General features: G+C 38.5%; 1 protein-coding gene across 2 annotated transcripts; it reads right to left on the bottom strand.

Annotated features, from left to right (window-relative positions):
• Positions 1-9: 9 nt before the first annotated feature.
• fbxo25 (F-box protein 25) lies at positions 10-13,104 on the bottom strand. 2 transcript variants are annotated; one of them, XM_069158244.1, is made up of 11 exons: positions 13,015-13,104; positions 11,467-11,644; positions 5,491-5,594; positions 5,068-5,117; positions 4,862-4,954; positions 4,664-4,757; positions 4,087-4,271; positions 3,547-3,729; positions 2,878-3,021; positions 1,992-2,018; positions 10-937 (listed from the first exon to the last, which is right to left on the bottom strand). In XM_069158244.1, exons 2-11 carry the CDS (start codon positions 11,592-11,594, stop codon positions 848-850), a joined length of 1,098 nt encoding a protein of 365 aa, XP_069014345.1. In that variant the 5' UTR covers positions 11,595-11,644; positions 13,015-13,104; the 3' UTR covers positions 10-847. The 2 variants fall into 2 exon arrangements, with proteins under 2 accessions (XP_069014345.1, XP_069014346.1); XM_069158245.1 differs by lacking the exon at positions 1,992-2,018.
• Between the last annotated feature and the right edge of the window lie 520 nt (positions 13,105-13,624).

The following is a 13,624-nucleotide window of genomic DNA, read 5'->3' as shown; positions in this document are numbered from 1 at the left end:
GAATAGAAACAGGTTTTTAGAAATATTTAATCATTGTATAGCTAGTTCCTGCCCCATAAAAGTCATAATAGTACCATCAAGAGTATTGGAATGGTAAAGGGAAAATACAAAAGTTGGAAGAAGAATACAAAAGTTGTTTTTTTTCCCCCATAAATAATGTTTTGCATTTCCTCTCTCTGTCACTTGACAGTTCTGACAAAAGTAAAAAAAACTTGTACAGCTAATGGAGCTTTTCATCATTTTTTTTTTTCTTTTCGTGTCAACACTTCCAATGTACACAGAGCACATCAGGAATTCACAAAGGACAACATACAGTATTGTAAACAGAGACTCAAACATATCATGCAGTTATTGCAGAAAAATGCTACCAAAACGAAACAGAGCAAAAAGCAGTTTGACCCCATTAAATAAATAATTCACACAAGTCGTCTTTTCCCGCCTCGCTGTAAATATTCACCCTTTTACCATTTTCTTTAAAAACGCATTACATATTACCTACCATCACTTACAAACCATAAACATGCTAAAACTTGTTTTACATATTAGTCTTTTCAAAATATTCATATTGGATTTACATCATATTTTTTGTTCCCTCTGTCAGGAGTAGGCGTTTACTGTCACCCACCCAACATTCTTTAAATCAACAAACATATACACTTCGTCTCACCGATGTCTTATGGAATTATTTGTGCGCAAGGAAGTAAAGACATAAAAAACGTTTCTTTCAGTTGAAGCCCTTTGTATTTGGGTAAACGACATCGAGGTCTCGCACACGCTCCCGTTGTGAGAACGAGGGTAAACAGACGCGTCGGTTGAAGAACGACGGGGTGGGGGGGGCGGTGGGGGGTTAGAACTTGAAGAGGTCGATAAAGTGCTGCGGAGAGATGGGCATCAGGCAGCTGTCTGGATCGTTGGCAGTGCACGGGTGGCCAAAATCCTGGAAGAGAGTCAGCAGCCAAGTTATTAGAAAGATGGGAGACCAGGAAACCTACGACTTGGCAAAGAGAACCTAGTGTAGTTATGATGCAAGCATTTAAACATTACTGAATTTAAACTGATTACATCGGGATGACTGTGTTTACCACCTAGTTGCTAACTTTAACTCGGGCTTTTTGGGCCTCAGTCGGTTGCATAGGGTTGGCTCGTATGGCTTTCTATACAGCTACAGCTTTCTTTATCTAAAAAAAACAACTTTGCCAGCTGTGACTGAGAACAACATGCATGTGAGCAGTGAGACTGCGAGACAACCTTTGGAGAGCTGAGGGGAACTGCAGTGTCGGATGGAAAATTGTTTTGTGACCTTTTGCAGACAATGTCATAATTTGTTAATAAAACAGTATTGGTTTTATCTGCTTTAACATGTACATCAGTTGATGAACCACAACTTTTACACCTGGTATTAATGTACGGCCCGTTTAGAGTGGGTGCAGCAGGTAATACGCAATATAGTCACTATATCTGATCTGACAGTTGAAATATAGATTATAAATGACGTAAACTGTAATGGTGCAAATGATGTAAAAGCATAAAGTCTCCACTATTAAACATTGACATTAAGTGTCTAAACTAACCTGAATCAACTAACATCATCACAGATTTGATCTGGATATACCAAAATAACAGCTTGCAGAAATTTAAGCTAAAAAGGTTGGACTACATTTATAAAGTAAAAAAACAACAACCGTCAGCTAAGTACAAGTTTGTTTTTTTTGTTTTTTTTAATTAGCTAATGATTTCACACAAATTTAGTGAGGGGTTTACAAACAGCTGGTTCAAACCAGTCCTGGACATCGGCATACAGAGAGAGACATTTGTTAAAATATTTGTGAGTCAGCAGAAAGAACGCCACTGCTTAGTAAACACCATGACATCAAATGAAACAGAAAACAGCACAAGACAAAGCTCAACTCATGGAAGTTGATGATAAATTTAGGGAAACGATACAAGCAGGCAAATGAAGAAAAAGAAAGGCATCATGGGCCAGAAAGTACCTTGAATAACAAAGCCAGATGGCGATCCTTAAGGAATCAGGGAGAAGGGGAACCAGGAGGAGAGGCAGGACGGACGGGAGCCAAGCAGGGAAAGAGATGCAGAGAAGGCAGGGGTTAACCAATACAGGGACCCAGGCAAGGAGGATAATAATGAGTTTGTGGGGAGTAAATAAGGGCACAAAGGGAGGGAACTACAGAACTACAGAAACAGTTTATACTCAAAACACTGTTAGTTTCTGTGCATACAGTCGACCCCAGAAGTTATGAACTCAAACTCTGAAAAGCATGATCTTTGTCCTTCACGTGGTTAAAGTTCACGTCTCAGGAGAGACTGAATGAAAACAAGTCATGAGTTCATAAAATCCATTGTACTGGTGCACCACAGGGATTAACATCACCAGCAGTGCTCATGTGTGCTTCTGTGTGAATTTTTCAGTAGAAAAGGAACACCATGGCTTTTGTTTTACTCTGGAAAGCCAAAGATTAGAAATATAAGGATGACTGTTTAATGACAATTTAACACTTCACAGACCAACAGTCCTTTTAATAAAGGCTGTGTAATTGGATCAAAGTGTCTCTGAGACTTTTCTCTTCCCTCCGTGGTAAAAAATGTAAACATTTTAATAGACATCAGGTTTGTGAGAAACATCTTTAAAAAGCACAGGTTTAATTTACTTCACACACTAAGTTGCAGCCGACTTTAGTTTTTCAGGGCAGGAAATAAAAGCAGAACCTAAACCAACTACTTAAATTACTGCTACATATTTTGTTGTATGCAAACTGGTAATCTAGGTGCAGTCTGACTCACAGTACCCGTTCATCAGGTGGTGTTGTGTAAATGACATGTGTAAACGTAGCTGTGGGTGTGTTGGATTGTCTTGTTTACCTTCCAGAAGAGGATGCTACAGTGTCTGCAGAAGTGTAACGTGTCACCGTACTGCTCCTTTACGGGGTAGTGTTTCTGCAGCGTGAAGTACATCAGCTTCCAGTCCACGTTGTCACTCTTGGTTAAGACCAAATTCCTACAGAACTGCATATATGTATTGGACACAGAAACACACACACACACACACACACACACACACACACACACACACACACACACACACACACAGATGAGAAGAAACATTTAACAACCATTGAAAACACAGGGCACGTGGATATAATTAAAACTGTAACCAAGTGTAATTAGTTATAATCAAGGACAATTCCTCGTTAACACCAATCCAGAGTGGGTGTTTTTATGATATATGGGAGATAGTGTGTGTGTGTGTGTGTGTGTGTGTGTGTGTGTGTGTGTGTGTGTGTGTGTGTGTATGTTTGTGTGTAAGAGAGAGTATGAGGTAGATCATAGTGAGCTGTGAGAAAACTGTGCTAACGCTGCCCTCTAGTGGTTATTAGAGGATCATCTTTCTTGTTTTTCGGCAGCCATCTGTTTGAACACTTAACCATCGACTACTTGTAATTTTTAAGTATATATATTCTTGTTAATTAAAATGACTAATCATTTAAATCACAGATTCAGCTCTGCAGATGAAATATGTTGCTGTCTCACCGGTTTGTCAGAGAAGTGAAAGTGGCAGAGTTTCTTCCACAGTGTCTTGTTCTCACTGAGGCAGTACAATGTAGGCGTGGCCTGTCCCAGGTTAATGATGTCACAGGCATCCGATAACTTATAGAGGATCTTGCTCTGCATGTGTAGTGGCAATTCATTGAATGACATACCAGTGCACATTTGCTGAAGAAACAATAATCACACACAAAAATTTTTTGTTAGAGCAGGACTGTGCAGGAAAAGGAACATAATGCAAAAAAAATATATATTTTTTTACATTATTCTTTACAATTCATGTTCGCTGGAGCACTGAATAAGCAGTTCCAGATTATTTGTTAATACTTCTCCTTCCATATTCCTTCCAGAAGTCAGTAGATACATCCAGTAACAACTGCACTTGTGACCATAAAATCTGTCCGATTTTTTAGCCTTTTAAAATGTCACACGGACAAGCAGGCAGCTCAAACTGAACCCGGAGGCTCAAAGAATATTGAAGAAAGTTTTGAGATAGACATCCAAAAACACCAATCTGGTTTCTACCTTGGGGATCTGCAGGTTGTTGAGCTCCTGCTGCCATTTAACAATGGTCTCCAGACGGTACAACCAGATGTTGACGTTGCCCACCAGAACACACCTGCCAACGTGGATCGTCAGACTGTGCAGTGTGGAGCTCAAGTCCTGCAGAAGCTCCTTGACAAGGCGTGGATTGTAGTGGTCCTCAAGTACTACAGTCCAAATGATAAAGAAATAAAGAAAATGGAAACACAAAAATAAATAACTTAACATTTGAAGCTACAGGACAGCAAACGTTTAAAAAAGTCAGTGTCTTATTTAGAGGTAACAACAAATCTCTTTTTCCATGTTGCCACTAGATCAAGCTCCTCCATTAAACCACCGTTAACACCTATTACTATGTGTATGAAAAATACATATAGAAAACTAATGGTAATTAAAACAATATTTGTTTGTAAGATATACAGGAGGCCTAATTATACAAAAAAATTATTTTAAAGGCACTATTTTACTAAAAAATTCAATCTGGATGTGTCCTTTACAACACACCCTATAATGAGGGAACACTTAACAAGTCCTTTGTCTGCGTGCCCGGTCTCCTTACCCTTTCGTACAATCTTCTCCAGAATGTTGAAATAGTTTTTCTGGGCAGCTCCACTCAAAGACGTCAGCTGCGACCTGGCTATGAGCTGAAAAAGCTGAGGGTGACAGAACGAGTACGAGAGTAAGAAGCAGAGTCACTTGGACTTGTACATATGAAAAAAAGGTCTCTTCAACATCATGTGTGATCATCGTTGCTCACCTTTGCAACATAGTTGAATCTTCTCAAGTCCTGAATGGCACTGGAAAAGTCTAGACGGTTGAGAGCTTCACCAAGCGTGCAGTATCCATGTCGCTGTAGGTACACGAGAAAATACACACAAACAGTTGTTTATACACTGCTACAAATACACTGCTATTTTTCATCAACAGCAATATTAAAATTATAATAAAAGTTTCAGCACTCACTTCTTTTGTGCTTCCTTTCTGCACGTAAATCCATTTATCCCTGAAAACAACTGAAAAAGGGAAAAAATGTACATTTGTGAAGTTCAATTTTGTTACAGCTGTGTATTAGAAGTGTAAATGTTTAAGTTTTTAGTTTGTTATATTTTTACAGTGGATTATAGTGTTCTTAGTATTCAGATAAAGTGAGGTAAATCTCTTCAAATCCTACACAAATATACAAGAGGGGGAAATTAACTTATTTACTTGACAAATTTTGCAGATGCAGAACACTTAAATCAATTTTAAAGGCCACATTTGCAACACAACCTTTCCTAAAACCCTGAGTTTTCCTCCTGTCTCATAATCTCTCACAGATCTTTGTAATTTTCATACTGCAAAGTCTTCAACAAGCCAAAACAGGTATTATGTGTTGCTGACACTCACACTGCGATTTGGTGTTATTGTTGTAGAAGTCCTTTTTCCTCTTTGTCGTGGCGAGCTCGCACACATCTCCAACAAACAGATTAGCATTGTTGTCACTGCAGAGCCTGTTCAGACAGAGGAAGCATGTTTGTTATGTACTAATAACACTGCATACAACTTTGACCAGTCATGTAGTTACAAACCACCGTAAAGAGTCTGTGCTGTGGCGCCCTGAAGAAACTCACCGTTTACTACTTATTTACTGTTGACTATTTACTTTCCTGTATGTCTCCGTGTTACATGGCATGATGATTGTGTGGTTAACATGGACAGTAAATTTGAGTTAGGTGGAACATATAACCAAAGAGTAGAAACTAAATAGAAAGTAAATGCAAATTTCTTTCTTGTGATCAAAACACTTTTGGCATTATTGACTGATTATACGTATGCAGTTTAAAACAGATGTAAAGGGAGCCAGAATAACCAAGATGTGAAATTATAATGATTCATACTGTCTGCCATGGTAAAGGAAACACTGCAGATGGCAGACACATATCAAGAGTCCAGGAGACAGAATCCTCAGTCTTTTCTCAGACAGCAGTTGAAAAATGTTGTCAGATAGAGATCTCAAAACATTAAGAAGTCTATCGAATCTCTGTTATTTCTGGCAGATTTTTGGATCTGTGGTTTTGTTATTTCTGATAACATAGATCTTAACGTTCTGGCCACTGACAGCAGCTTGACATATGCTGGCAGTGATTGCTTGAAAAGGCTCAACTCCAACAGAAATACAAATGGGTTTGTGTTTGTGAAGATATGTGGACATTTCTTAATATTTATATTGCATAAAAATGCCTTCAAAATCAGATTAAATGTTGTGAAAAGAACTTGTTTTCTTTGTGTAGTTCTTAGATAGATGCAAAGAGTTGAGAATATATATTCTCAACTCTTTGCATCTACTCCAACAAAATAAAACTTCTAATTTAAAAAATAATTGCATTTCCCCTTTTATATGTCTAAATTGTAGTTAACACATCCTCTGACAAACTAAATTGGTTGGTGACCTGCAAACAATGACTATATTAGCAGTCTGTTTGCTCTCTTTGTATGAGGTAACATCTACAAAGCCAATAAACTGTCTTATTTGTGATACCTTACATTTACCCTGCCTAAACAGAAATGAAAATAAAAGTGTTTAATGAGCGAGGAAAGTTGAGTCCTTTTCCAGACCACTTGCACAGTCAGAAAGGCAATCAATCAAATGACGAAAATTGAAATGAAACTGGAACTGTGATCTATTCCTCTATTATTACATATTCTCTACTGAACTGGGCTAATAATTGATTCTCCATGCATTAATAATCCATAGGCTAAAACTGAGCACCTGACTGCAACTCTATCAACTAGGAGAATATTTTGGTTCGCTGATTGGCAAATATACCCTAAGAAAATGCATCTAGTCAACAAAAAAAATAATCAACAACCATTTTGGTATTGTTTAAAACTTTTCTGTTCCTTCTTTCCAGAAACATATCGAACACCAGCTGCGTCCACCTCCTCCGATGTGGAGGTTTTGTTATGTTCTTTGTCTATTTGGCGACAAACGGAACATCTTTAGGTTTTCAGTGTTGTTTGGACAGACAACTAATTTGAGTGTGCATCCTAGGGCTAAGAAGACTCAGTGGATAGTGGGTACATTTCCCTCTTTTCAATTATTCTAGACAAACATTGATGTATAAATAATTGTTAGGTGCAGTCACAACCAACCACGAGGCTCGTGCAGAAACAAGGACTGGATCCTATGCTGTTATCCCTGTCTGTCAACAATATCACAACTATCCCTCTCTGTATGACCGGGGACTTTTCACTTCATGAGGCCATTCAGATTGACTATAGCACTAAGTTTGATTTCAGAAGTGGTTCTAAGAGACCTTCAGGAGTTTGCTCCAAAGAAAAGGAATATCTGGAACCTGCACCATAACAAAGTTCTACTTTCAATTGGCTGAAGAATCGCTAAGGCTTTGCTGTTTCAGAGAATAACTGAGACGACAGTAGCAAAAAAACTGCAAACTGTCTTTTAAGCGCTACAACAAACTGTACATGCAACAGGCTATTTATTCAAATGTAACATACACATTCAGAAGCTGGAGGAGATATTTACTTCACCCAAATTATCAGTCACAATGTGCAATTTCACACGTTTGCTACTGGACAAAGAAACTAATTCACTTTTTCTCCAGCGTAAGTGAAGACATGTCTTTGTTTGTTTGACTGTGAAGTCAACTGACCAGGGTGAATGAGCTGTACAGTAATACCCTTGTCTCTATCCATTTATACTGGCATACACACAACCACACATGCAAGTACAGTAATCTGTCACAGTGATTTACAAGTGAGGAATGCAATAGCGTAGCTGTTTTCACACAGGTTGCATGCGGCGCATCAGCCTCCACAGGGCCAGGAAATGACATCACACAGCAGCGACACAGTTCAAAAGGATTTGTGGACATTAAAACGAAATCCTGAAATAGGTGACCTTTGAGGAAAAAACAGAGTAGACAACAGAATGAGGCTGACATTTAGCTGTTTTACTTCTTTCAGAGTTGGTAGATACATTCATTAAAAGCTTTAATAAGTACAGGATTACTGAATAATCTGCATTATCTGTCACAGAACAGACGTTAAACACTTAGTTGACACGCAACTTCCCAACCCACACTTGAGTGTTTGCAGATAACAAGTGACAGAGGTTTGTTTACATCCAGACTTCCACGATCTAAATTACTTCTGTAACACTTTGTACCATGTCAGCAGTTTCTTTCTGGCCTAGATCTGTTGGTCTGGCAAACATACCTCTCTTGCATGAAGTCACTGGTCTTTCTGATCGAGATTGCATTTGGAGAGCAGCCAATTTGAGGAGGTGATGTCATTAGTTATTGTCCGATGCCGTGTCCTTCGCCTTTTTGTTGAAAACACTGCTGACATGCTAATGTGGTACTGTGAGGTAGTGTTAGTGGGCTGATCAACAGAATAGGCCACACTGTGACCTGAGGGAGATGTCACCAACTGCTGCTGAGGTTCCACCCATAACCCTGTCAGTGCCAGCAAGACACCAGTCAAACTGTGAGGCTTCCTTATAAAAATAATGCCCTGCATATCAACAGCTCTTACGAGACAAATAAGCCATAATGTGTCTATTTCTCCTTAATGAGGAAAGAGGCTGTTACTGAATAGTTTTGATATTTGTTGGTTATGCTTTTTAAATTATTCTAGATTTTGATTTTAGAGACTTGAGAAAAATGTTTTATTAAAAAGCCTCTTTGACTAAATGTTTGTTGTATTTATCAAATTTTGCCACTTATAATATGTCTTTTGTAAAAGACCATTTCTTGGCAAACCTAAAGTCTGCATGTATGTAGTCCCAAACTAAATAAATTGTAAATTTTGAATACAACTATTCACACCACATATTTCTACATTTTTAAAAATCTCTGAAAAATAAAATGTGCAATGCATTTGAATTTTAAAAGAGAGTGAGAGTCATAAAAATACAAAAAGCCAAAAGACATGCCGAGTTAAGACTGCTAAGCGCTTTACAGTGCAAATGATGCAAACCCTAAGGCTCACTGCAACACACACACACCAAAACACAGTGTTTGAAACAGGAGCAGCCAAATAGAAGAGAAAGTATGGATGAAGAAAAAGAACCCCCCCCTCCTGTTTTTCCATTCATGCAACCACTCAGCCAGTTGGCATGCGTCAAAACAGTACATGCTTCCTGCAGATAACAAGACGAACTCTCCTGCTGGGAGGCAACACAGTCTGCCCACAGGCACAGCATGTAATACAGACCAGGAAGATTGAAATAGCTTGGCAATTTTTGTTTTTGGTTCCGCTGCTCACAACAAATAGTTGTCATTTCAACACACTAAACGCCTTTGTGACGCATTGTATTTTAAAACCCCTCGAGGCATTGTTTGAACTTGGAAGTTATTTTTAGAGCACTTCTGTCAGAATAACTGGTATGTTAAAATAGTCATCACACAACTTAAAGCGAACACTTCCGAGATAGAATTAATGTGTCGCACCACTTGGAAATATTCAAAAGTAACTCAAGGAAACGGATACATGAAGTTACGCTGTGTGCTGATCTTTGTACACTAACCCTGTTGCAAGTTTTACTTATCTAAAGGCTTACTCTCTAGTGTCCCAGCATGCGTAGATTGCGAGGTTGTACCCTCTATCGTCTTTGGAAATTGTATTTAGTAAGGACATCAAGTATTAACCTTTTTTCTGATGCTTTATTAGTACAAAAACCTAACTTTGTACACAGTATTTTACTCATTCTATTCTAATGTAACACCACAGGGTTTGTCAGTGAATCATACAGCCGATATTTGGGAATCTTAGCTTTCAATCATCACACAGGCATTTACAGGTCAAGTCAGTTTTACCAAGTTACCAGTTTGTATACGTGTGCATTACTTTGAGGTAAAAGCTTCAGAACAAATGTAACTCAGATCAAACATATAAAAAACACCCGACCCAAATACCCTTATCTAGAGGTTATCCGGGTTTCTGAAATCGGGATATGATGCTCACGCAAGCAAAAAAACAATCATAGCTCAGATACTCGTGTCCACTCATGTCAATTCATTTGAATCTTTGCTCTAACAGGGTGCGGAGGAGACAATTTTGTTCTCATGTAAAATGACCCTCAAGTGTCTCAACCCAACCCTCGATGCACTCAACTCTGCCTGTTGCCATGATTCCCCTCTGGCAACAACAGGCTGAAACTGTGCAAATCACCTCATCGGAGACTTTCTGCTATGGCCCTGATAAGAGTTGGCTCAATGATTTTCTCTGACAGTGACAGCTGGCCTTTTTGTAATTGTAATTGTCGTGTTGAAATTTGGCTGAGAACCACTGTTATCATATACTGACTCTTTTCCCCACAGTTCATTGGAAACACTTACATTTGTTAATCATCATTATTATCCTGAAGGACATTTGATTCGCAGCCAGTCATTGACACATGCTATGGCTCAGACAAATACATCAATAACAGTAAACAACTGCAATCCATGACCTGCAATATCAGATGATCTGCAGTCAAAACATAACAGATGGAGCATACTGTTGGCCCAGGGGTTTGAAATAATGACTGTGTAATCAAAACATAATGCCTTTGTTACTTTGTCCTACCCCATCTCTAGCCCATAATTTCCTGCCAACTCTCCAGTGTCTTCTGTTTAAGAATGGGAAAAATTCTCTTAAAATATTTTTGAGGGTTTTTTGCGCAAGCTCGCCAGTGTCTGACGTTCAAGTCAACATTTAGCCCTCGCAGTCAGTCCACTTTTAAACAGAGTTGAAGGGCTAATAAGATCTAAGCTACTTGTGGCTACATTGGTTTAGTAAGACAGAACAATACAAAATAAACAGTATTATTTTAATCAACTTAAATATTGTAGTTGTCAAATTGTAATACTACCAAAGAATAAGCACAAATTCCCCGAGAGGAAAACATTGCTGTAATGTTACATGTCGTTATGACTATCAAAAGCAATGAGTCTAAAAAGGCCAAATGTAGTTTACATTTTTTTAAAGTGCGACAAAAGCAACCTGCCATGTTTAGATTTATTGCTTACTCTGTTCTTTTTACAGTGGTCCATAAAGTAGTCAATAAACCTAAAGGTTAAAGCAGTCCTCACTGTTAAACAGAGAGACAGATTAAATGGAAAAAATAATCTAAGAGCTTCATCAAAGAGAGAGCAGGAGACTGATGACAACGGAAAGTAGTAGTTTTATACTTAAATGCATGTAACATTTGTGTGCAAAGAACCAAATGTATTTTAAAATCTTGCATGATTTCAGTGAAGTTTAATCTGATCTGGTAAATCACTAACAGATGAAACATGTAATTGACATAGACGGCACTGGTTTAACAGGGTCATTAAAGGCAGACAGGTGACAAAGGTGAAGAAGTTATGATCTTACTCTTTCAAGTCTATCTCTCTATTGTTGTCCTCCAAGTCATGTCCAAAGAAGACAATCCTCTTCCAGCCGTGCTCCGTCTTTGTCCAGCTCCATCCTGGTGACCTCCAGTCCTTGCCCAAGAAAGGCATTTTAGCTGGGGGCGGGACTGAGCACAGAGAGCCGCTGCCACTCCAAACACCTGCAGTGTCAACCATTTGCTGTTAGAAAAAGGTTTATATTTTCTGGATTCTATGAAGGCCAAGAAAAGCTAAAAACATTTTAATCGTATAGATTAGGTACTAAACATTAAGTATTGCCACAGAAAACTGTTCTCTATTAAATATTGCCATTAAAAGGACCCATTAATTCAGCATTTAAAATTCAAATAGAAGTATAAATTCAGTATTCTAAACAATATATCCAAGTTGTTAAAATGCATTTAAATTAATATATTTAGGTCAAAATGGTCTTTAAAACTGGATGAGTGAAAACAGGACACCAAAATCAAGATGAAAGATTCAAACAATCAATCATTTAGTCCAAGTAAGAGATGATCCAACCTGGAAACCAGAGACACTTGTTTCTGAACATGTGAACAAGTTCTTTAAATGACAGCACTTAAAAATGAGCTTCTGGAAAGAGACTCTGAAAAAGACTTCAAAGTAGAGCTGCAATGAAGAGTCAATTAATTGATTGACAGAAAATTAATGGCCAACCATTTTAATAAGCGATTAATTGCTTTAATAAATAAAGTAATTATTTTATTTAAATTTTACTTTAATTTTAATAGAATAATAAAAATACTAAACTTCTCTAAGTCCAGCTTCTTAAATATGAATATGTTCTAGTTTCTGTGGTCCTCTGTGATAATAAACTGAACATCTTTTGATTGTTAACTGTTGGTCGCGACAAAACATGACAAGACATTTTAGGCTGCACCTTTAACTTTGAAAGCCACTTGTTGGCATTTAATATAATTTTAAAAGGACCAAAAATCTAAACAAATAATTGAGAAAATAATCATTTTACTGGTATCCCTAAATCAAAGTAGCCGACATCGTTTCAAATAGAGGGTTTTCAAAGTAAAGCACACCCACACTACAAATCCAGTGGTATTTACGTTTTTCCTGGAGGTGTTCAGTAGTGGGGTAATTAAAGGGAGAAATAATTACTATGGCCTTACTTGGATTTCAGACTCTCTCTGCAGCCTGCAACTGTACTTCAACGGCATACCAAGTAAACAAGAGGGGCATTAGATTAATAAACCTTTTCAATACTAAGGCTGCTGTTGAGCTGTTACAGAATGAACGCAGAGATGTAAGATGGCATACTGAGCCAAACTGCTCTAATGACACAACTGGCAACGACTGTGACGCATTTATCTACCTTGAGCATTTGGACAATAACAGCGTTAGCAAATGCTGCCCACGGTTAAAAAAAAAAAAAAAAAAATGAAGAAAATACAAAGCTGTCAGTCGGCTCAACGCATGCAAACACGACATTAAGAAAATGCTGAATCTAAACAACGCTATAATCCAGCTGGACATTACTACGAAATGTTAAACAAACCTTGATAGGCAAGCGACTCCTTTGTTGTATCGTCTGTCTGTGCCTCCGCTTCCCGTTCCCCCTGCCTGCCGTGCTGGAAATATTGACGGAAGTAAATACACTGTGCACCCAATAACTCATCCACGCCCCCTGCTCCTCTCTGATTGGACGAAATGGCTGTATTTATCTTGTTGCTACCAAGAGTCTCGTCACTGATTGGCTGAGCGGGGCTGTCGTTCACAATTTTTTTTTTTAATCCCTTCTGTTTTGTTGGGGCTTTCTTCTACACGTGACGGAGGACTGCGCACATGTACTTCTGTTTTGATTTTGAGAGGAGGAGGAGGAGGAGGGATGGGAGCTGGATCACAGGACAGCTGAGTGACTGATGTGGCTTAGGCCCTGTGTCCATTTAGCTATTTCAATGCGGACATATGCTTCCTGGCCGTGATCGGACCACATGTGGCCAGTTTGGGCAGAGTGTCTCCACATGCGTCCTGGGTGACCACATGAGGTCAGATCTCACTTCCCCCGCTGTTTATACAAATGAACACGCAGGCTACGTCACGAAAATATACAAGTAAATAAGCACAAGAACAGGAACCTGAACATCAGAAGCCCAATGATTCGGGTC

The sequence above is a fragment of the Embiotoca jacksoni genome, unplaced genomic scaffold (genome assembly GCF_022577435.1).
Source record: "Embiotoca jacksoni isolate LCO1_2020_lvr unplaced genomic scaffold, fEmbJac1.0.p SCAF_23, whole genome shotgun sequence".
NCBI lineage: Eukaryota > Metazoa > Chordata > Actinopteri > Embiotocidae > Embiotoca > Embiotoca jacksoni.
This window is presented reverse-complemented; position numbering and strand designations above follow the sequence as displayed.